Genomic DNA, 25622 nt, shown 5'->3' on the forward strand with positions numbered 1-25622 from the left:
TGTTGGAATGATTGTGCATATCACCTCTTTATTATATAGGATGCTTGGAAAGAGAGAGACAAATATGAGGGATTTTTTAAAGTTGGTGAATATTTGAGCATGTTTATAAATGTTTAAAAACAAACAAAACCAAAACCTATGTAAGTGGAATAGGGGCATGTAGGAGGTTAATAATTAACTAGGAAAGTCCTTGAAGATACTGATGGGTGGGGAGGCAAAAATGGAAATTAGCTTTCAGGTAAAGGGGTTAATTTCTAAAGATGAACAGTGGGGATGTGTGGGAGAGAAATGTGGATTGTTGGATTTACAGGTAAATTTATAGGTGGAGCATATTTGAAGCTTCTGGCTTCTCATCTGGCATCACTGATGGACTCAATTTGAATCGTATATAATAAAAGCCTAATATGCAAATTGTCCCCTCAACCACGAGTTCGACCTGGAGTTTGGCCGGGAGACTGGGAGTTTGCCCGCTCGCTATGACATGAACTGACCACCAGGGGGCAGCACGGAACATGGCGGGTGTTGGCGAAGCGCTGAAACCTTTCGCCGGCTACCTGGGGGCGGGGGTGACAGGGATGGAGGTGTGGTGAGAATTCTGGGTGTTCGCTGAGCTCACTCTCACTCCCTCTGCTACCCTCCCCTGGGACAACAGGGCTTGTGCACCAGGGAAGCCCCCGTGCTCAGGTGCCGGGTGCCCATGAGGAGCCCACCCTGCACTCATGCAGCCTCTTCTGGGTGAGCTGGGCCACAGCCTCCAGGACCACAGGGGCTGGTTGGGCTCCTTGTGGGTTCGTGCAGGAGCCAGTTTGTGAGGCTGGCCGGGAGAGAGCACACTGCCCACCTGGCTTCCATGCAGCGCCGCTAGGTGGCCCAGAGGTCCCCACTGCACCCGGGCCAGCGGCGTCCAGCTGCGCTCACTGCATTTCCCCATGGGGACTCGGGCACTGTGACTCAGGCAGAGGGGGTCGTGCGGGAACCTGGGGGAAATGCACGGGTTAGGGTTAGGGTTAGGGTTAGGGTTAAGAGGTCAGCTGGGACCTGCCCTTTCATGCCAGACGTTTGTGCTTCAATTGTCGGCCAGGCCTAGGGACTACACCCATGCATGAATTCCGTGCACCAGGCCTCCAGTTAAGAAATGAGAGGGCTGCTTTGGAGAGTATGAATAAGCTCCTCCAGAAGGAGAGAGATTTAAGAGCTGTTACAGAAGAGAGGAACTTTACATGGAACATGTTTTAAAAGATTTAAGACTGCCCAAGTGGCCAGGGACTGTGACACTTTTCTGTGGTTCCTCTGATAGCAACACACATTTTCTTAGAAACTGTAAGCCTGATTCCTGTCCTGTACTGCCTTTCCAGAGCACTTTGCTCATACAGGAAGGATCACACTTACGTAATCCTGTGTTGTAAAAAGTGCATTTCATTCCCCCAAATCAGAATTGGAAGCTTTGAAAAGATAAATCATACTCTCCCCACCCGCCCATCATTGTATCCACACATCCTATCACAGTGTTCCGGATCAGGTAATTCTCAATAAATGTTTGCTGCATTTTTAAAAATTCTGAGCCATATATTGAGCCTTCTCTGCAACCACATATTGGCTATCTTCAGGACTACAGAAGGAGATGGTTAGGTTGGTGATTGGTATTCACAGAGATTGTAGAGTCCAGTATTTTTGGCACTCAACATAAAATAATTTTCCATTTCATTTTTAATTTATTGTAAACCCTGACATCACTGATGGTTATATTAATACCTTTCTATCTGATTCAGACTGCTGTAAGCATATCTTGATTATTCAGAATTTTCTTACTCATGTTAGTTATTTGTGTTCCTTTATTTGTTCTGTTTCAAATCTTTTCTTCAATTTGCTTTTCCATCAGAAGGCAGTAGGCAAAAAGAGAGAAAACCCAAATCAGATATTTTTATTACTTTTAGTGTTTAAATAAGTATTTATAGAAGTGAAGTTGTGGTTAATAGTTGGTAGACTGACATTTTTGGACTACCCTTATTTATTAATTACTAGAGGTCTGGTGCATGAAATTTGTGCACAGGTAGGGTCCCTAGGCCTGACCGGCGATCAGGGCCAATCAGGGCCTTCTGGCTGCCAGCCAGGGCCTCCCTTCCGATCTGCCATCTGCCGGCCTGGCCTTCCTTCGTTCCACACAGCCCCCTGGTGGTTAGTGAACATCATAGCGAGAAATCGAACCCACAGTCTCCTGGTCGAATTCACAGTCTCCTGGTCGAACTCCTGAGACACTTTGCATTTTATCCTTTTATATATATAGACTAGAGGCCCGGTGCACAAAATTTGGCTCGAATGCCTCTCCAATCTGGGACCCCTCAGGGGATGTTCAATTGCTGGTTTCAGCCCGATCCCTGGGATAGGGCCGAAACCGACAGTCGGATATCCCTCTTACAATCTGGGACCACTGGTTTTTAACTGCTCACCTGCTTGCTTGCCTGATCACCCCTAACTGCCCCCCTGCCAGCCTGATCACCCCTAACCACCTCTGCCTGCCAGACTGATTGCCCCTAACTGCCCTCCTGCCGGCCTGCTCGCTCCTCACTGCACCCCCTGCCAGCCTGGTTGCCCTTCACTGCCTGCCCTGCCGGCCTGGTTGCCCCCAACTGCCGCTCCACCAGCCTGTTCACCCCCAACTGCCGCCCCGACAGTCTGGTTGCCCCCAACTGCCTCCCTCTGCCAGCCTGGTCACCCCTTGCTGCCCCCCTCTGCTGGCCTGGTCGCCCCTCACTGCCCCCCTGCCGGCTTGGTCACCCCACAGAGCCTGCTGGTCAGTTGTCTGGTTGTCCCTTGCTAACCCCCCTGCCGGCCTGGTTGCCCCACGCAGCCTATTGGTCAGTCGTTTGGTCACCCCTCACTAATCCCCCTGCTTGCCTGGTCACCACGCAGCCTGCTGGTCAGTTGTTTGTTCATCCCTCGCTAATCCCCCTGCCAGCCTGGTTGCCCCACGCAGCCTGCTATTCGGTTGTTACTGTGAGTGCGTCGTGACCAATTTGCATATTACCCTTTTATTAGTATAGATAGTGCAAGGGTTATTCAACTTATGGTTTATCCAGGTCAATTTTATTTTAATTTTATTACCAGCACTAATTCTACTAGTATTTAAATGGCTTTAGCTATAAGATTTTGCATATTACAACAAATAATGCAGTGCAATTAGTTCTTTCTGTATTCTGTTGGAAATCCATTCTCTAAGCATAAGTTATGAAATTGTCAAGTGTTTGCCAACCACTTTTTACTTACCAAGAGCATTCTAAACACATTTATTAGGATAACAGAGCTCTTCACTTGTATCTTTTATTAAAGGATAATTTTTTAGAAAGTAATATATTGACTTAAACAAATATAAAATGACCATGTGTCAGAGACTTGATTCACACATTAATAAGCAAATTAGCAGGATGGTAAGACCATCTTGGCTTTTAAATAAAGTTGGAAGAAAAGACACATGTATAGGCCACCAGGAAAGTTGTAATGAATTAGTGAATATATGCAATTGGTCAACATCCTTAGGGCAGTAACATGTAATTTTAAAAAATCCAGTCTTCCAGATCAGCCAAGGTACTTGTATGCATATATGCATAACACATGGACACAGACAATAGGGTGGTTGAAGGCTTAGGCGGGAGTTGGCTGGAAGGGGTCAATGGTGGAGAAAGGGGGACATATCTAATACTTTCAACAATAAAGATTAAAAAATAAAGTATGCAAATTAAAAAGAAAACAAACAAACAAACCTTAAAATCCTCTCTTTTACTAGGTGGAAATAAATTGCACAACAATGTTTATTTCTCTCTCTATGGACATGAATCATTTGCATTACTCTCAGTTTTCTACAACTTACAAAATTGTAAAATAGCTCAGTCAAACACAGTGAAAGGCACAGTCCTTATAGAATCAGATATTCCCAAAGGATCTGTAAGGCAATCCCAGTGCTCCACTGAAAGGACACTCAGTAATCCTTTTGTTCATTTCAAAATTGTGCATCATATTTTCTGACACTTTCCTTCTTTTCTAATTCCAACATCAAAACCACGTTTTCTCTCCTTGTTGTACACGATAGCCTCCCCCTCAATGCTTCTGTCTCAGGGGAAATAATTCGGAACTCCAAGGTTTTGAAAAACGCAATGGGAAGTCCAAGTTTTGCCTGGGGCTTCCTAATATTGGGATGGCTAGAAGTGTAGAGAACTGGGAAGAAGTGAGCTTGTGAACCACAAGCTTGGTTCAGACTGAAAATTCCCAGAACGTAACAATTTGCACCTCCCAGTCAGAGAAGGTCTAGATCAAGCAAGTTAAACCCAAAGGCTAACACGGGCCAAATAAACAAGGTTTAAGTTTATGTGGGCTGCAAAATAACAAAAGCTTCAATTTTCATAGAAACGTAGGTTTATTTCAGTAGAGACATGCCGAATACAAAGGGCTGAAATAAATGAGTAATTGTTAGCATAAAATAATAGAGCATTTTAATAAACATTAATATTTTTTTCTTGAACATTAACTTACCAGACACTGCATAACTGCTGGTCAGTCATTTGGAAATCAATAAGCGTACTGCAGATAAACCTATTTTTCTTGTTCTCTGAAAGTGAAATACTTCCTTTTCTGCACACCAAACAAGTCAGTACAAGACTAATGACGTGGCATTAGGCTGCTAAAGTATTCGCTGCTAGTATTAGTGGAGAGAAATGGTGCACCTGCGCGTAAGGTGCTTAAGGGAAATGAATGCAACACCATTATAGTAACCAGTCATTAGCAAACATTGTAGTTTGTTATTAAGAATCCTATATAATAAAAGGCTAATATGCAAATTGTCCCCTCAGGAGTTCAATAGACTGGAAGTTTGACCGCTCACTATGACATGCGCTGACCACCAGGGGGTGGTGCGGAATGAAGGAAGGCCCCAGCCAGCAGACAGGGAAGGAAGGCCCCAATCGGCCCTGATCGCAGGCCAGGCCTGTGGACCCTACCCGTGCATGAATTTCATGTACCGGGCCTCTAGTTAAGTATAAAGCGATATAGTAAAAACTAAGTTACGAAACTTTTATTAAAACATTTCCTACATACCATTATATTGACTGGGCCACAAAAATATTTGTTGTGGGCCGTGAGTTTGACATGCTTGGTCTAGATCATTGCATAAAAATGCTGTTTTGCCCAGTTTTTAGAGTATTACCTGCATATGTATAGCACAGTATTGCTGACAGGGCACTTGTCCATGTATTTGCTCCTTTGATACTTGCCATAATTCTGTGAAGTAGTCTGGTGTTCATTTCTGATCCTCTTACTTGCAGAGAGTAAACCAAGGCATAGAGAAGTTAAGTGAATTGCTTAAGATCACATGCTGACAAGTGACAGGTAGAATTTGTACTCAGGCTTTCTGAACATTGTCCAGTTCCTATTACACTATGCATCCTAGCATTCAACTAAATGGGCATTTACCAAATACTATGTTCCTAGAATAATAACATCCTAAGCCCCTGAGTTTTATTCCCAATTTATTTAGAAGAAAGAACTGTAAAGATAAACTATTAAAGCTGATATTTATATTTGTTAGTGCTTTGTGTTTTTTGTTTTTTCAGGGAAAGTCCAACTAACTACCTAGATAAAATAGTTGATAAATGGCTGAAACATATGGAGAGCACTATAATTTCTCCACAATCTTAAACATATTAGATGAAAGATGAGTGATTGCATTTACCTTCCCAATCCCTATTTTGTAAGACAACTGGTAGTTTATCCTATTGAGAAGTGTTTAATAGAATATACCGTATTTATTAGCAGTGTCTATTCTTGTCTTCATCTTGTTACTTAGCTTTATTTTGAGTGGTGTATGGTTTTTAGGAAGAAGGAATACCTGTAATATACATTTGGAAATTGTTGTTCTATAGTTTCAATGAAATATGGGAGTGAGAAAGTGCCTTTCAATTGTATGCAATTCTTTATAGTATTTGCATACCAAATGTCCATTGCTGAATGTATATTGCAATGGGAAATAGTCACAGAGAATATTTTTTCTCCTTAGCATTCTAAGACTTCCCATCTTAGAGGAAAGATGTGATGTGGTTCATCCTATTTACTTTTTATATTAAAGTCTAGTATAGCTCACCACATTGCTTGGAAATGCAACCTAAAGATAGAGATACTCTTCATATGAGTTTAGCAAGTTCTGTTTAGAGGCAGTATATAGAAGTTGAGACTGAATATAATATTTGGTTTGATTTTCTGTCCAAAACTTTCCTGTGGTAAGGACAATATTTTTCTACATACATCAGTGAGCAACAATGATGACTTCAAAGCTTTTACATTAAATACTACATCTGCATGTTCCTTGTATTACTGAAAATGAATAAGGAAAAGTTAAGATGGTGTCTACCATCTGTGCATGTTAATATTAAAATAACTTGTTTCTCTTTTTCACCTGGTCTGCCTTCTCTCTATAGCTGCACTGCTAACTTAAGGGGACAATTGAAGCCTTGCTCTTTTATCTTAAGGACTAGAGGCCCGGTGCACGAAATTCGTGCACGCAGGGGGGTTGTCCCTCAGCCCAGCCTGTACCCTCTCCAATCTGGGACATCCCTCTCACAATCCAGGACTGCTGGCTCCCAACTGCTTGCCTGCCTGCCTTCCTGATTGCCCCTAACCACTTCTGCCTGCCAGCCTGATCACCCCCTAACCACTCTGCTGCCAGCCTGTTTGCCCCCAACTTCCCTCCTCTGCTGGCCTGGTCACCCCTAACTGCCCTCTCCTGCAGGGCTGATCACCTCCAACTGCCCTCCCTTGCAGGCCTGGTCCTTCTCAACTGCCCTTCCTTGCGGGCTGAGTGCCTCCCAACTGCCATCTCCTGCTGGCCATCTTGTGGTGGCCATCTTGTGTCCACATGGGGGCAGGATCTTTGACCACATGGGGGCAGCTATATTGTGTGTTGCAGTGATGATCAATCTGCACATTACTCTTTTATTAGATAGGATAGAGGCCTGGTACAGGGGTGGGGGCCAGCTGGTTTGCCCTGAAGGGTGTCCCTGATCAGGGTGGGGTTCTCTGGGGCGTGGGGCGGCCTGAGTGAGGGGCCTGTGGTGGTTTGCAGGCCGGCCACGCCCCCTGGCAACCCAAGCAGAGGCCCTGGTATCTGGAATTTATTTTCCTTCTACAATTGAAACTTTGTAGCCTGGAGCGGAGCCAAGCCTGGGGCTCCCTCGGAGGCCCGTAGCCATTTGTGTTGGGGTTATAATTGAAACTTTGTTGCCTTAAGCGGGTGGGCCCGGCAGGGTGTGCGGAAAGCTTTGCTTCCCCTGTTACCGGCAGCAACCCTGGCCTGCTCTCTCAAGCTCCGTTCTGCCACCATTTGTTTGAATTTGTTTACCTTCTATAATTGAAACTTTGTAGCTTGAGTGGAGGCTTAGGCCTGCAACAGCTATGGAAAGCTTGGCTTGCTCTGTTACCTAGGAAACCTTGCTCTCTGTGGCTGTAGCCATCTTGGTTTGGGTTAATTTGCATACTCGCTCTGATTGGATGGTGGGTGTGGCTTGTGGGTGTGTCGGAGGTATGGTCAATTTGCATATTTGTCTATTATTAGATAGGATTTGAAACATTCCTAAGATTTTATGCTATAGAATTCTATAGTGACATGAAACTTTTTCTTTTTCTTTTCCAGGTTCAGCTCAGCTAATATTTAATATAACCAAATTTGTAGAATACACCACTTGCAATAAAACTGTTGTAGTTCCATGTGTCGTCAATAATGTGGAGGCAAAGAGCCTGAAAGAAATGTTTGTAAAGTGGAAATTCAGAGACACACACATTTTCTACTATAATGGAGATAAAAATGAGTCCAAGCCCACCAGTAACTTTTCAAGTGCATACATCGTGCCAGAAGCACTGTTAAGTGGCATTGCCTCTTTGAAGATGGACAAGAGCCAAGCTGTCCCAGGAAACTACACTTGCGAAGTAACAGAATTAACTAGAGAAGGCGAAACCATCGTAGAACTAAAATATCGTGTTGGTAAGAATTTTATAATCTTCCCTTTTATTTGTCCTGCAGTAACCTGGTCCTATTAGAAATGGGGCACAATGGGGCTAGGATCTCCTTTGAATCAAAAAGTAGGTTATGACTAATAAATGATTATGTAATATTCAGCAGCTTTAAGATCATGAGTTTTACTTGCTCTTCTACTTTTCATAATAAAACTCCTTTGCTGTTTGTTGTTTGTGTATTGTCAGGTTCTCAAACTTTTAGTCTGAAAACTATTCTGTTGGGGTGAGGAGTCCTGGCATCATTTAATCTGCATTTTTGTTTGCTGCTCTCAAAAGTACTATCTTTCATATGATTAATTTTCCATGATTTTTCCTATTATGTAGCTTTTTAAAAAAATTATTACCTGCACTTCGGTCAAGGGTGAAAAGTCCCAGCCATGCTCCAGCTGGAAAGAATAGATTAGAAGGAGAATTGAAAGATTAAAAATGAGGTTACAATGATGTTTTCTTGAGCTTTCCTGTGTTCAGCCTTGCTATGATGTTCTTTTTCTTGGCCAAGATGTGGGAGAGTTAGGGATCCAATAGAATTAATTTGAATGCAGCCTTGGTTATAGCACCATGATTGTGCCCTTTCTTCACAGACTTGGGTGGTGAGTTGCATAAAGCAGTAAAGCTAGCTGAAGTAAACAATCTGTTTTCTTTTCTAGTCCTTGCCATGACAGCTGGATTACTTTAACCACATACAGGTGCATACTGACTTTCTATTTTGAAAGCTCTATTTAGAACCACTAGACATATTACTGCTCTCAGGATTAGACAAGCCTTTGAGAACCTCTGCTTTTGATGGGATCAGACCATTCAGTTGAACCAACTATTTGCCTTATATTGTTCTAGCATTCCTGTTATGAAATGTCTATTACCAGATTGGGAATGGGGTGTTAATTCTGATGGAATATTTTTACATTGCTTAGGATTAGGAGTCAGGAGATTTGGTTACATCCCCTATTCTGAAACTTAACTATTTGTCTCTATTGAACTTGAGAAGTTACTTTACTGGGTCCAAGTTACCTCATCTCTAAAATGGGGATGAAGCCCTAGATGGTTTGGCTCAGTGGATAGAGCATTGGACTGCAGACTGGAAGGTCCCAGATTCGATTCCTGTCAAGGGCACATGCTAGGGTTGTGGGCTCGATCCCCAGTAGGGGGTATGCAGGACTCAGCTGATCAATGAGATAAATGATACTCTCTCATCATTGATGTTTCTATCTCTCTCTTCCTCTCCCTTCCTCTCTGAAATCAACAAAAATATATTAAAAAATAAAAAATAAATAAAATGGGGATGAAAATAGATTCCTGCTTTATGTATTCTACAGTCTAACAAGCATCATGAGATCCCTTGGGTACAAGTCCTATTTAAACCAGAGTACTTTGCAAAATGTTAGTTGTGTTCCTGGAATGTTTATTTTATGAAGTGAGGTAATGAGGTGTAGAACCTGGGGTGTCATGAGAGGGGTGTCTGTGTGGTGCAGCATGGGCAGGAAATGGCTAAGAGCAGAATTTGGAAGGCTTTTCTGCTCAAAAATCTCTCCTCCATTGGAAATTTCACTAACTCACAATGAGGGAAGGGTGATTTTGGAGTAGAGTGTAGGTCACTGAGAGGAGAATTGTAAACTCAAGACTTAAAGGCAAGGAGATGGGATGAAGATGGATGGGGAAGGGATACCAATCTCTGGGATACAGACAAAGTTTGTAATTTTCTGTGTGATTATCTCATCTTTGTATTCCAAGTCCCCTGATAAAATAAGAACTATGCTTACTGTTGGGGCCATTAAAATGTGAGGCTGGTCTTTTGTTGTAGAGAATTTAGAAGATTCTACCAGAGGTCTCAGACCTTTGGCTGTGCACCCATTTTTAATTTTTGAAATAGTTATAGAATCACGGGAAGTTTCAAAGATTGAACAGAGAGGTGCTTTGTACTCTTATTCAGCTTCATCCAGTGGTTACATTTTATGTAACAGTAGTTATATGTCAAAAGCAGCCAGTTCACAATGGTACAATGTGTATATATTTCTTTTTCTTGTTATCACATGTGTACACTTCTGTAATGACCACCACAATCAGAATATAGAACTATTTCATTAACACGAATATCTCCCTCATGCCACCCTTTTATAGTCACCAGCCCCCTTACTATCCCTAACGTGGCAAGCACAATTTGTGTTCCATATCAATACTTTGTTATTTCAAAAATGTCTTATAAAAGTATGTAACCTTTTGAGACTGGCTTTCTTTTTTTCTTCACTCAGCTCAATGCCTTTGAGATCTATTAACGCACAGCATCATATAGCAATACCTCTCTCTCTCTCTCAGTAATATTCAATGCTATGGGTATATCACACCTTACTTAACCATCTACCTTCTATAGGATGTCTTGGTTGCAGTTGTTTTTGGCTATTGCTAATGACATTGCTATAAACAATGATGTGCAGTTTTTTATGTGACCATAGTCTTCCTTTCTCTGGATAAATGCATAGAAGTACAACGATTGGGTCATATGTAAGTATAGGCTTAGTATTTGAAGAAACTGCCAACCTCTATTCCAGAGTGGTTGTTCCATTGTACATTCCCATCAGCAACATATGAGTGATGTAGTTCCCCCACATCCTTGTCAGCATCTGGTGTTGTCACTGTTTTGCACCATTTTTTTTTTAAGGAAAAAAAAAAAAAAAGAAATTCCTCTCCCAAAAAGGTTAATTGAAGCAGGTTCTTGCAAATTTATTGTGATAAATTTACTTACCCATCATGTGAACCCTGGGGATTTAGGCAGTGGAATCCATTTTTACTGTTGTGCTTTTTTTTTTTTTTTTTTCAAATATAGGCATAAAGGAGAATTGAACTTGCTTACTAGAGAATTCCACTTAGTAGAATGTGGATTATTGGTGGCCAATCTTTGTTCCCTTTTGGGGAGCACAGGACTTAATATGTGAAAATATTATAATTGAAATATAGTTTTGCCTGTGTAGACTATAATACCAGGGAGAGGGCACACAACTTGAATTTAGAAAGCTTTTTTCTGTACCTCACCATTTTCTCATTTTATTTTATTTTTTAAAGAAATCTTTATTCTTGAAAGTATTACATATGTCCTCTTTTTTCCCCATTGACCCCTTCTCACCTGCCCTGGCCTCGTGCGCCAGGCCTTCACCACACTACTGCCCGTCCGTGGGTTATGCATATATCCATACAATTTCTTTGGTTGATCTCTTTCCACCCACCTCTGCCTTCCATCTGAGACTGGACAGTCTGTTCCATTCTTTTATGTCTCTGGATCTATTTTGTTCACCAGTTTATTTTGTTCATTACATTCCACCTGTCAGTGAGATCATGTGATACCTTTTCTAATTTGAGAAAACTTAGGTATGAAATCCAAACTATCTGGCCCTCAGTTTTTATCTGTAAAGTGGGAATACTATCTTAATCACAGGATTGTTTTGAGATGTAAATATGTTAATCTCTCTCTTAAAAAAGATTTATTGCATGCCTATTTTGTGACAGGTACTGTACTAGGCCTTTGAATTTAATGGTGATTAAGACATGATCCCTGATTTCAGTGATGTGTTAACAGAACAAATAAGAACAGTACAGCCCTAACTGGTTTGGCTCAGTGGATAGAGCGTCGGCCTGTGGACTGAAGGCTCCCAGGTTCGATTCCGGTCCAGGGCATGTACCTTGGTAGCGGGCACATCCCCAGTAGGGTGTGTGCAGGAGGCAGCTGATCAGTGTTTCTCTTTGATCGATGTTTCTAACTCTCTATCCCTCTCCCTTCCTCTGTGTAAAAAAAATCAATATATATATATTTTAAAAATAACAGTATATATTTTATTTATATATGTATAAATTGATAAATATATATTTATATATGTATAAATAAAATATATAAAGTATATATAAATATATATTTATCAATATATTTTTTTAAAAAAGAACAGTACAATGACATAACATTTATTTGAGCACATACCAGATATTTTATATTGTGTTCTATGATCCCAGGCATTCTGCAAGATGGATATAGGACTTCTCACCATTTAACAGCAGAGAAGTTTAGGGTACTTGTTCAAAGTCAGAGTCATAGCTAGACTATTAACCTAGATCTGTCTTCAAAACCCAGTATTTTTTTTATCCCCATGGTGTATAGTTTCTGTTAAAATACCTTGTACACAACCAAATACTAAATGTAAATAATAGTTATAAAAATCTGTTAATAATATCTATGTTTATATTATTAATGATACAAAAACTTGGAAGCTTAACATTTTACAATTTTCAAAATAAGCTTTAGTGTTTTTTTAAAGGCAGAGTTTCTACTTCCATCATTGTCAACATGATATACATTATGTTCATAATGTAGACATGAAGGCATTGCAAGATTCTTACATTAGTTTTCTAGTGCTATATAACAAATAACCAGAAATGTGGCAGCTTAAAACAGCATCCAATTATTAGCTCACAGATTTGTAGATCACAATTTTGGTCACGGTGTGACTGGGTTCTAAAAGAAAGGCATTGTTCAGGCTGTATTCTCATATGGGTCCTGTTCCAAGCTCACAAGATTGTGGCAGAATTTAGTTACTGGTGGTTGTAGGACTGAGGTCCCTGTTTGTATGCTGGATGTCTGCTCTGGGCTTTTCTTAGATCCTAGAGGTTGTCCCATTCCTTGTCATACAGCCTCTTCCACATTTCAAGCCAGCAAAGGAACACCACCCTCTCATTGAACCCCTGTGACATGTTGGATTTCTTATGCCAGGAAGAGCACAGATCCTTTTCAGGGCTCACTTGACTAGGTCAGCCCTCTCCCAGGACAATCTCTTTTTATAAAGTCAACTGATTGAGGACCTTAATCACACCAAGCAAAATCCCTTTGTTCATGTGACACAACAATCCTGGGAATGAAATCTATCATATTCACAGTCCCACCTGTACTGCGAGAGAAAGAAATTATGAAAGGCTGATTGCAGGGATTCTGGGTTTGATTAAATAACTGAGGCTATAGCCAATTCAGTGCCTCAAAAACCCATCACAATCTTAAAATGTCAAGTTAAAATTTGGCTTAAATTTTAGTGTACCTTTGATTGTGACTTTCTTTTGTGGAAACTGGTGTTCTCTGGGTTTGTGAATGTTTACCATGAACAGGCGTATGTACCTCAGATATGTTTCAGGTTCGGTTCTAGACCACCACAACAAAATGAGTAATGCAATAAAGCAAACTGTAATCTTTTTGCTGGTGGAAGGTTTGGCCTTCAATTAGTAAACATCAATGAAGCATAATAAGCAAAGTACAATAAAGTAAGTTATGCCTGTATATATTTGAAAGAGCGGCCCACTAAATTGGAGTGATCTATTTTTTGTGTGTAATAAGTGCAAAAGGAGTGACCAGACCAGGGTCAAATATTCCTCTTACTTTCACTAATAGATCCTAAGGTTGTTGAAGATTGTTTCCTTGTAGAGGGAGCAAGGCCAGTGAAAGAACATTTCCTTGTCAGATGATCTTGAACAAAAGATCAGATACTGACTGTATTTTGAAGGTAGAGAATTGACTGTGGGACCAGATGTTAGGTGTGAGAGAAACTAAGTAGAAAAGGATGACTCCATGATATTTGGCCTGAGCAACTGGAGAAATGGAGTTACCACTACTGAGATGGCAAAAACCAAGAGGGGGAGGTTTGATGGGGGTAGGGTAGAGGGGTATCGAGAGTAAGTTTGGGACATGCAAACTTAAAATCCTTAGTTCACTGAGCCTTAGTTTTCACAGTGGTAAGGAGGGGTTCATAATTCTTCACATAATTGTAAGGATTTGATAAGTTAATGTTTCCAACTCAAAACAAAATAATAAAGTGGGTAGAGGAAAAGAAGTTGATTAATAATAGTCATTAAATCACGGAGCTTTTACCAGATCCTTCAGGCATATGAAAACCTAAGAATAATTCAGAAAGTTTTTTCATATAGGATTTTAGTCTGAATGGAAATGGGCTTTCTTTGGTATAGGAAGTTGTTCAGTAATTCAGTTGGAAATTAAAGTGGCATTGATTCTGGGTACCTGAAAACATCAGTCTCTTGGTGGATCTGCAACCATGGGAGCATCAAAAAAGCCTGTTTTCTGTTCACTCAGTAAACTGTCCTATGACTATTTCAACCACCAATAGTAAACCTATTGAGTCTCTGCCATGTACAGGGCAAAATGCTGGAATCTGGAAAGCTACTATCTCAAAGATAGGAATTGATAGTGTTATATTCTGGGGATGATTGTGAACATTTACCAGAGTTTAGCATTATAAGCTTAACCCAAGAAATGTGTGACTAGCATTGTGGTGAGAAAGCCCATAAGATTCCTCACATAGGGATGCAGTGGTGAATTTGAATGGGTTAATTTCAGAACAACGCCAGTGCTTGCCTTGTGCACTGTTCAGAGTGTTCCTCACCCAGCAAGTCCTCCAGTCTAGGCAAACTCTGGAATGCTTTCCGTGTATTTACCTGTCTTTATTGTTACAAGAGAAATTTCATAGGAAAAAATATGATCGTAAGCATTGATTAGACTCTATTAAACTTAATTTTTAAAAGTTCTCAACAAATTTCATTGGAAGTCTTAATATCACAATTTCCTAACACGTGGCCCACTTAATAGAAGCTTCTTTACTCCCTAAAGCTTTTCATGTTAACTTTTTGTCAGCAGTCATTTTAGGACTAATTATTTATGAATACATCTTCTGTTCCAGAGTAAGTTTCAGAAAAGCTCAGGCTCACATCTGTTTCAGTCTTAGGTCACAGTTAGACCAAGTGTAGGGTACCCTGTTGTACTACTTCCTCGCTTATATCCCCTGAGTCGATCTTTACAGGAAGACAACTCTTTCTTTAAGGTAAATTGTTGGCTCCTTACATATATAGGCATAATAATAGGAGCCCATAATAATAACTGTAGTTAATGTTTACTGAGTTCTTTGTTCTAAGCCCTTTTCATATCTTAACTTTCTTAACAATTAACAATAGTCCTTCAAGGTGTCATTACTTGTTGTACTGGTGTAACAACTGAAGGACACAGAGTTGTTAGACTGTCCAAGATCACACAGATTGGAAGTTAGAATTGGGCTTCAAACCCAGGCATTGTGGCTGTGGAGCCCTGTTCTCAGCTGGGGTATACTACCTCCTTCCATACATCACAGCTTAGGGAAAATGTGGTGGAAAACACTTAAACAACTAGTTTTTTGACTATCAATTGGCAGGACTTAAAGTTGTGATAGTAAATATTAATTATGATTTCTGTTTTCTTTTTCCCCAGTTTCATGGTTTTCTCCAAATGAAAATATCCTTATTGTTATTTTCCCAATGTTGGCTGTGCTTCTGTTCTGGGGACAGTTTGGTATTGTGAGTAAGTACTTGTTTATATTTTCATTTATGTTTTAGTGATGAAATTGTCACTTCTAGGACGCAATATTGGTGAAATATTCTATTTAAATTATATTAGGAAGTGTGATAATGTTATAAATAAGAATATACAGTCTTAATATTAATATTCTCCTTGAAGTATATATTGTCCCTCATAATTTGTTGCAAATCCTAAGAAGTTATTTTTTTTTTAAAGAATGAATAGTGGGAATTCTAATAATATAGCTGAAACTCATGCTGGTTTTAATGTTTACAGAGCATTTACACACACATTATTGGTCACAGCCTACATTACACTGTTAAGTAGGATTTTGCAGTTCTGAGCATTAAGACTTCCCTCTTTTATTTTCCCAGTTTGGACATCTCTGTATACATGTGTGCATCTGTGGAAAAGCCCAGTTTGAACCATGTTGTCATCCTTACTGTGCAATTCTGCAGCCCCTAAGCAAGTAGCCACAGGGGGGCGTGTTCTTTGATCATGTTTTGCTGTAATAGCCATGTGTCTAAACTTCTCACGGCAGATCTTGGTGCTGCATCAGATGTAGCATGAACAATGTAGAAGTGTTGTTGTGAAGTAGAAAGGTGTGCATTCTGATTGATGATTATACTCAACCAGTACAGTTGACCCTCAAACAACACTGGTTAGATTATGTGGATCCACTTAGATGTAGATTTTGTTTTTCAGGAAATACCATAAATGTATTTTCTCTTCCTTATGATTTTATTAACATTTTCTGTTCTCTAAGTTACTTCATTATAAGAATATAGTATTTGATACATATAACACAAAATATGTGTTAACAACTGTTAATTTTATCTGTAAGGATTCTGGTCAATGGTAGGGTACTAGTAGTTAAGTTTTTGGGGAGTTTAAAGTCATATGTGGATTTAAAAAAAATACATATTTTTATTGATTTCAGAGAGGAAGGGAGAAGGAGAGAGAGATAGAAACATCAATGATGAGAGAGAGTCATTGATTGGCTGCCTCCTGCACACACCACACTGGGGATCAAGCCCACAGCCCACAACCTGGGCATGTGCCCTGACCAGGAATTTAACCATGACCTCCTGGTTCATAGGTTCATGGTCAACCACTGAACCATGCCAACTGGACCATATGTGGTTTTTTGCACGAGGTGGGAGTGTCAGCTCTCCTAACCCCTGTGTTATTCAAGGGTCATCTGTATTTTCACACCAGTTTAGTAAAGGAAATTCACTAAATTAGTGAAGTTTTGAGGTGACATTCTAAACTTTTAAACTTTTAATCTGTAAGATATATTCCCTGTCTTCCAATAGTACACTGAAATAATTATTGAAGGCCAGTGAACATTTATGCAAGGCAAGGAGTAAATAATGTTGATTATATGTATTTATTTCATTCTGCAACCTTTAAAACCCGTGAAAACTAGTAAAATATTATAGCAGATTGGCCTGTTGTAAATTTCATGAATTTTACTTTTACTTGGAAGTTTAAGGCATGTATATCTAAAATGATTATATAAAAATGAAAAAGGGGATGACTGGGTATATATTTAAGGGCTCTCCTCAATGGATGGCACTCTGGAAATGCTTTGTGATTTCAAAGGCAAAAAAGGGGAAGTAAAAGGCTAACAGTGACAACTGTCAAGACATGTCACAACTCTCACTTTCAAAACGGTGTCTAGAATTCCTGTGGAAATTTTCTTACAATTTCAAAAGGCCTTTTATGTCAAGCAAAAGACTGGTATAGCATCAAGACTTCATCAGTCGTCCCTGATATTAGGGAAGGCCTTGAACCCTGGTGGCAAACCCCGGCATAAAGACCTTTGTCATATAATTAAGGTAGGGACTTGTCTTTCTTTAAGAACATAGTCACTTCAGAGTGTGATTTGTTTCATTCGGATTGACTTCAGTATCTTGATCATGGCATTCTCATTGGTATCATTATTTTCAGAGGTCTGAACCAGGAGTGAGTGTTCCTGTCAGCAATGATTTGACAAAATTAGATTTATAAATTTGCTTTATGACAAAAAATGTAATACATATCATTTTAGAATACCTTATACAATAATAGAGGCCTGGTGCACCGATTTGTGCACCAGTGGGGTCCCTTGGCCTGGCCTGTACCCTCTCGCAATCTGGGACCCCTCCAGGGATGTCAGAGAGCCAGTTTTGGCCGATCCCCACAGGCCAGGTGGAGGGGCCCCACTGGTGCACAAAGCCATGCAATGGGCCTCTAGTATGCATATAAGATCTTTGATTAATCTCTTCCCACCCTCCCCCATCCTCCATTCCCTCTGAGATTCATGCCTGTGGTTTCTGCTCTTGCATTAGGCATCTGCCCCCTGGTGGTCAGTGTGTGCCGTAGCTACCGTCCGGTCAAACAGTCAGCTGGTCAGCTGGTTGCTTAGGCTTTTATATATATAAATAGGAAGTTATAGAGAATAAACAAAAATAATCTAGAATCCCACAATCCTTTATAATAAAAGCGTAATATGGTGAGTGTCTGACCGATCAGTTGACTGTATGGTCAATCGCTCGACCAGTCGCTGTGATGTGCACTGACCACCAGGGTCAGACCCTCTGACTGGTAGGTTAGCTTGCTGCTGGGGTCCAGCTGATCGGGATTGGGTGAGAGGACCAGACATGCCCTAGAGCCCTCCCACTGCCCCTCCCCAGCCGGCCCTCTTTGGCCCCGATCGGGACTGTGTGAGACAGCCCTGATCGGCCCTGATCACTGGCCAGGCTGAGGAACCCCACCTGTGCACCGGGCCTCTAGTCTAGAAATAAACTATTGGTCTAGTAGTGAATTTTCTGCTTTCTTTTCTGTCTTTTTTTTCTACGTTTTTTTTTTTGTTTTTTGTTACCTTGCTTGATTTTTTACAGAGAGGAAGAGAGAAGGCTAGAGAGTTAGAAACATCAATGAGAGAGAAACGTGGATCAGCTGCCTCCTGAACACCCCCTACTAGGGATATGCCCGCAACCAAGGTACATGCCCCTGACTGGAATCGAACCCAGGACCCTTCAGTCCACAGGCCGACGCTCTATCCACTGAGCCAAACCAGTCAGGGCTTGTTACCTTTCTTAAAAAAAGAAAAAACAAATTGGGGTCATATAGCTTATATACTTGTACATAATGATCCTCCCCCCATGTTTTCAGAAATCTTGTTATAGCTGCCGCTGCTCTATTTTCACAGATGCATGTAATTTACTCAATTCTCATCTTGATTGATATTAAGGATGTTTTCAGTTTTTCTTTTTCTTTTTTTATACTAGGAGAGTAAGGCTACTAAAGATATGTAAAACTGTAAATGGCAGAGATATTTTAAGGCTTTTGATACATACTCCCAAGTGTTTCCTAGAAACATTGCATCAATTACTACTGCAGATGAGAATTACCTGCCTTTTACCTCACAGTCCTGACATCTTTATAATTATAAAATCTTTGCTAATTTGATGAATGAAAAAAAAATCCTGTTTTAATTTTCATTTTTGTGTTAGTGAGGTGAATGTTCTTTTTTATATTTATTCTACTGGTCATATTTTAAGGAATATACTTATGACTCTAAATATTTTGGTGACAATTTTTTATTTAGGCTCATCTTAGAACAAATAACTGTGGTGTGAGTGTGTGTGTGTGTGTGTAAGGCACATAATATATTTGATTCATTCAGCCTGGACTCGGATTTGAAGGTGTGTATAAACACAGCCCCTAAACATTTGTGGAGTCCTTGTGCTCTGTGATGGGCACTTTGTAAAGTACTACCTTGGACTTGTACCTCTATTTCCTTCACCAGGTTAGGAAAGTTTTCATCATTATTTTTTCAAATATGTTTTCAATTTGTTGCGCTCTCTCTTCTCCTTCCGGCACCCTCATGTTGGGAATATTGATAAGCTGAAGTTGTCCCAGAGGCTCCTTACACGGTCCTGAAATTTTTTTTTTTTTTTTTTTTGAGCGGGGGAAGCAGGGGTGGATTCATTTTTCTTTTTGCTGTTGTGATTGGATGTTTTCTGCTTCCTTATCTTCCAAATCCCTGATTTGATTCTCTGCTTCATCTACTCTACTGTTAATTCCCTGTAATGTATTCTTCCTTTCAGTTATTGCATTCTTCATTTCTGACGGGTTCTTTATGTTTTCTATCTCCATTATGTTTCTTATCTCTTTGTTGAAGTTCTCACTGAAATATTTGAGCATCCTCATAACCAGTGTTTTGAACTCTGCAGCTGGTAGATTGCTTGTCTGTTTTGTTTAGTCCTTTGCTGGAGTTTTGTTCTATTCTTTAGTTTGGGACATGTTCCCTTCTCTCCTCATTTTGGTAGCCTCCCTATGTTTGTTTCTATGTATTAGGTAGAGCTGCTATGTCTACCAGTCTTGGTAGAGTAGCCCTCTGTAGTAGGTGTCCTGTAGGGCCCAGTGATGCAGCATCCCCTGTCACCCAAGCTAGGCTCTCTAGGCGTGCCCCCTTGTGGGCTGTGTGCACCCTTCTGTTATAGTTGAGCCTTGATTGTTGTTGGCATGTCATTGGGAGGGATTTACACCCAGGACAATCAGCTGTGAGGACTGGCAGCAACCACAGCACAGGATCTGCTGTGCAGGACCCAACTCCACAGAGCAGGACTCACTTCATCAGAGCTCTGGTGCCTAATGAGTGTTCCTCTGGTAGAAGTGGTTGGGTGATGCTCCTGAAGCTGGCCACCAAATACGCTAGCTCTAGTAGGTGCAGGCCCAAGATCACCTTTTGCCTGTACCATGCCCAGGGCCATCCGGCATGAGGTACAAAGCAATCTGCAGATGGCTGTTACCTGTGCTGGGCTTGGAGGTGTCAAGGCTGGCCACCACTAGTGCTGCACCTGGGGCCACTTAGTAAGAGGTACGGGCACACTGAGGTCAGATGCTGCTTGTTTTGCATTTGTGAACATTTGAGAGATTTTAGGAAAGTTTGAAGCATGAGCCCAGACAAGCTGTTTGTATGGAAAAGCCACTGGAAAGGGCTTGGGTGAGCCTGCAAGTTGGATGGGACTGAGTCTCAGGGAATCACCAGTGTGGGGCTAACAGTGTGAGTTAAGTTGGAGACACAGATATGAGGCTCACCTGCTGGCTCTTTGTGGGGAAGTCTCAGCAAAGGAACAAAGGCTGCTGCCAGCACTTATGTCTGGGAAAAGCTGACTCTTCAGCCCTGTCCCTAAGACACATCTTTGAAGCTTCATCCCCAGGCTAGAGGTCAGAGCCAATGAGTCCAAGAAGTCCTTGCTGGGGCCTTTTCCAAGGAACTGCCTAGGTCTCCAGGAGCCCTTTGTCTCCCTCAGCCACAATTCCCACTGTTTTTTACAGTCAGACGTTTTGGGGACTTTTTTCCTGGTGCTGAAATCCTCGACTGGGGGACCTGGTGGAGCTGGGACACCTCCCACCTTAGGAAGGACCTCCAGAGTGGGGATATCCCTTCCAATTTTTATCCACCATGTGTTGTTGTGGAACAGTCTGTTTCTCCTCTCTACCCCTTCTACCAGTCTCCATGTGGCTTTTTTTTTTATATATCCTTAATTGTAAGACTTCCATTCAGCTAGATTTCAGGCAGTTCTCAATCACGGTTGTTCCGTAAGTTAGTTGTAGTTTTTAGGTAATTGTGGGAGGATGCAAATACTGTGTTTACTTGTCTGCCATGTTGACCAAAACTTGGGTTATCCTTTTTAGAGTGTGGTATCTTATAGCTCTTAAACTATAAATAGTAACTCCTTAACTTCTTTGATGACCGTGTATGGTCTGTGCTTGACCATAGGGGATTTCTCTCAGTGGTTTTTCTAGCTCTGCATGTCAGTCTCTTGGTGGTTTAAGACAAAACCTGAAACTTCCATAGGTCGAACATTCATAAAGACAGCAGTTTGTTTTCCCACTTTGAGGAGAACGAGTTTCCTTATCCCAGACAGTGTCTTGAACTGATCTCAGGAGGCCATTGATCCTTCTGAGGATGAAGCCTGAGAAGACTTCTGAACTCCTGAAGCCACGCCAAAGCGCTCACACACAGTGAGACCTAGGCCACCTTTCAAAGACAGAGGGACCAGGATACTACAGGGAAGTGTTCCTGAATAACTTTGCCTTTAGTTTTAACTTACCAATTTGGAAGTTGAGTCTTATACCAGGCAAACGGCTCACAGATGACTGGAATCAAACACTGAGCTTTAACCGAAGTAACTAATCTCTGACAGTGCTGCATTTCAGGCACTTTGTTTCGTTCTTACTCACAGTTTCCATTCCACCGAAAATTAAGTTCCTGGTTGGTTTTCACAGCTCTTCTTCCTCATTCTTTGATAGTATAACAGGTACTTTCCACTATTGAGATGTTTGATAAATGATTTCAAGCACTGCTTATCAAGACCTCTTGTTCCTGCAAGATTAAGGTCCAACTCCACCTCAAGAATTGGCTAACATTTTGAAATTCTTTGAGATAGGTAAATCTAGGCTTGCCTTTCCCGTCACTGAACTTTTGTTGTTTACAGGTTTCTTTGCTTTACACAGTCCTGGGACACCATAAGCATGACCATGTAAGCCGAAACTCTGTAAAGCAATCTAATCATGAGTATGAAAAATTACTATTGCTCCATGATCCCTAAATTTTTTGTCAAAACATTAAAAACTCTCTTAATGTATACCTAAAACTAATATAATAGCGTATGCCAACTGTAGCTGAAAAAAAAATTTTAAACTCTCAGTAATAACTGTATTAGGAAATGAAACAACTATAAAACTAATATTTAGTACATGGTAAATTAAAACTTCACAAACATTGAAAATGAAAGCATTTTATCAAGAGTGGTTTAAACAATGCTTGTCATATAACTTTGAATACAGAGCAAGCATCCTTTCTATGCTTGGTGAATTGTCATACTTCTTCTAAGTTCAGATCAGCTTCCAGCATTTTATCCTTTGCATTTTCAGTGTCATGAACGATCTCTAAGAGTTCCTTTCATGTGAAGGTTTTTTGTTTTGTTTTGTTTTTTGTCAGAGTCACTTCATTTTTTAAGAAAATTGATTTTGGAGAGAGAGAGGATTGAAGAGGGAGAGAGAGAAAAAGAGAAACATTGATTGGCTGCCGCCCACACGCACCAAAGTAGGTATCTAGCGCACAACCTGGGTATGTTCTCTGACCAAGAATCAACCAGCGACCTGTCAGTGCACGGGATGATACTCACCTAATTGCGCCTCATCGCCCAGTGCCAGAGTCACATTTAATGGGACATCTTCATTCTTTGTGTCACAACCTCCTCACTGTCCTAATTTATGCCAATAAGTTCACATTTGTAGTGTTGACATTCCCACAGTCAGCTCTTACTTCTGTGATGTCATTTATGTTCTATTCGAATTTCACTTCTAGCATTATCACTTTTCATTTCTTTGCTCTTTCATCTTTATTGCCCAGTTTCCTCTTTTGATTATCTGTTGTGAAATGTCACAGTGGTTTATCACTGGGAAACAGGAGGTAGCACAGCATATGCTTTGCTGTCTGTGCGTGAGGGGAATAGCAGATGTGCAGTGACCATCCCCACCAGCCTTTGAAAGAAGTGACAGGATTGGTCACTGATCATGATGCACATTTGTTATTTAGATAGTGATTTGTGGACAACTGAACAGATGGCAGTGAAGTTTACACTTTATGCAATCACTCAGTGAATATATTGTGGTACTGAAATTTGAACTGTGATTTTAGGGGACTTGTATTATTTAACTCAATAAATCATGGTATCTCAAGTTCATGAATATGACAATTGTGCAAAGCCAGGACTGCTGTAATTTATTTCAAACTTGTACAATCTAGGCATCTTTCATTTTATTTCCTAACTTTGTAGTTCTTGCATAAAATTGTTTCACAAGGATTTTGGATACTTTTCAGAGGTATTTGGGTAGCTGTCCCTGAAGAAATCATTGTTGGGAGTTCAAGGGAAGCATTCTCTATCACCATAGCCTTGAGATCCTGCTAACTCCTTGAGTTCAATCTTGAGGACTAGCTTACTATTGAAAGTAATTGGACCATGAAAGCACATTTTAAAGAAGTAGTGGAACAGGAATGTCTTTGTAGATTAGAAAACTTACTTTGAAGAAATGAGGACATATACTCATTTGTGCACTGGGAATTTTTTATCCAAGAAGGTAAAATATCCTCATCATAAATATTATGACAAAGAATCATAATATTCTGTGACCTGGTTGATGCGCCTATTAATAGAATTATGTTATTAAGTTTACTCTGAATTCTATTAAATAATATTGAACTCCCAGTGCTTTTCCTTGGTCCCATCCACATAATTATCACATTCTGCTGTTAAATTATGTTTCATGTACTGATTTTGTTGTAGGAGGAACTGAACAAAACTATAGCTCAGCAATATACTCTTTTATAGACATTAGTTGCTATTCCTTTAACCCTTTCCAAATTCAAACACCCCACCTTGCTGCATATACTCTGAAGTTATGGTATCATCACAAGACCAGGGAAGGTTTTGAGCCAAGAAAAGGAAGTTAGTGTGTTGGACAGCCTCCTCTTTAACCTTTTATATTCAAGGTGCTTGCTGCACAAAGCCTCGGCTCTTTTGTTTCTGGGTCTTGTAGACTGAGAATGTAATTTCTAGTTACGATTTATTTTGATAAAATTGTGTCATCAAAACAAATTGGACAGTGTATGGGGTTTATTATGAAATTATTTTACTTGCCTTCTGGTTGTGTGTGTGTGTGTGTGTGTGTGTGTGTGTGTGTGTGTTTGTATGAGTGTTCTAAATACTTTTAAAATAGTGTTTTAAATTCAATTAAATAATTTTAAAACTTGAAATTATAATTTTTTTCTAAACATTATCATATATGCTTTATCCTGCCATGAAGACAATATTGTCAGCTCAATAGATACAAAAAAGATCCAAAAGATCCTGTGTTAGAAAGCATCACTATAATAATAAAATCAAACACATCTACCCTCTATGATTTATTCTTAATCTGAGATGCATTATAGCTCACTGGTTAGCTTTCTTGTATCATCATCAAGTCACCAACTGCTTAGTGAGGGAACATCTAAAGGTCATGTCTTTGAGCAGGCATTTAATTATTGGAATTTGGGGTTTTGTTCCTAGACTGTGGTCTGTGTAGGTCTATAGGGGCTTATTAAATTCTGTCTTCAGAGTTTCATGAAAACTAAGATGATAGCTATCATTTGATCTTCAAATTGACCTGCTAATTGCGCTAGATTTCATCAAGCACAACCTGCATTCTGTCTTTTATGTGCTTTATATCAGTGACAAGGAAACGAGAATTATTACTGGAGTATCTGTTTCTAACATTAGCTGTGTCTTCAGGTGACTAGAGGGACATGCCATTTCTTCAATCATGTGAACTTGAAAGATTAAATAAAGGGACTTTCTTAGGCTACAGCAGTCCCACACCTTTTATTTAACTGTGGAAGATCTGGGAGTAACATTTCTGGCCACTCACTCCTCCCCTGCCCCAAACACACACACTCACTCACACATTAGAACTAAGGGTCTTGAGGCAGCACTTGGAATAGTGATCATCACATAGTAGGTGCTCAGTCAATTCTTGAATAAAGTAATCTACTTGATTTGGTTGAAATGGGCTAATAAAAATGCATGGTACATTGTAACTACACAGTAAATATTTGTAGAATAAATGAAGGACACAGCCTAGCTCATTCTGAGATGTGGCTGGCTAGATTTAGGGAAAACTTTAGAATTCTTAAGTTTTTCACAAAAATCTAATTTTGTCTCCCAATGATTTTGGTTTTCCTGTGTCAGGTAGCACTAAGGTTATAAGTTTTGTTTAAAAAATGTAAACACTGACAGCATGTGGAGCAACAGAAACCTCGTACGTTGCTGGTGGGAATGCAAAATGGTACAACCACTCTGGAAGACAGTTTGGCAATTTCTTACAAAATTATATTTTACATGATGTTCCAGCAATTGTGCTCCTTGGTATTTATCCTAAAGGAGTGGAAAACTTATGTCCGCATAGAAACCTGCACATGGATAGTTATAGCAGCTTCTACATGATTGCCACAACTTAGAAGCAACCGAGATGATTGCCAGTAGGTGAGTGGCAACATGCACTGTGATACCTCCAGATAAAAAGAAATGAGCGATTACATGCATATTCTCAATCTGAAAAGACTACACACTGTATGTTTCCAACTACAAGACATTCTGGAAAAGGCAAA

At 40.3% G+C, this 25622-nt stretch overlaps 1 protein-coding gene across 3 annotated transcripts in view; it reads left to right on the top strand.

Annotated features, from left to right (window-relative positions):
• CD47 (CD47 molecule) overlaps nt 1-25622 on the top strand; it is a 55078-nt gene that overhangs the window by 10409 nt on the left and 19047 nt on the right. For all 3 annotated transcript variants that reach the window (XM_054713991.1, XM_054713992.1, XM_028153240.2), the window contains exons 2-3: nt 7673-8020; nt 15326-15415. In XM_054713991.1, coding sequence (XP_054569966.1) covers nt 7673-8020; nt 15326-15415 — 438 coding nt within the window. The remainder of the gene's footprint in view (nt 1-7672; nt 8021-15325; nt 15416-25622) is intronic.

This window comes from Eptesicus fuscus, chromosome 3 (genome assembly GCF_027574615.1).
Source record: "Eptesicus fuscus isolate TK198812 chromosome 3, DD_ASM_mEF_20220401, whole genome shotgun sequence".
Classification (NCBI taxonomy): Eukaryota; Metazoa; Chordata; class Mammalia; order Chiroptera; family Vespertilionidae; genus Eptesicus; species Eptesicus fuscus.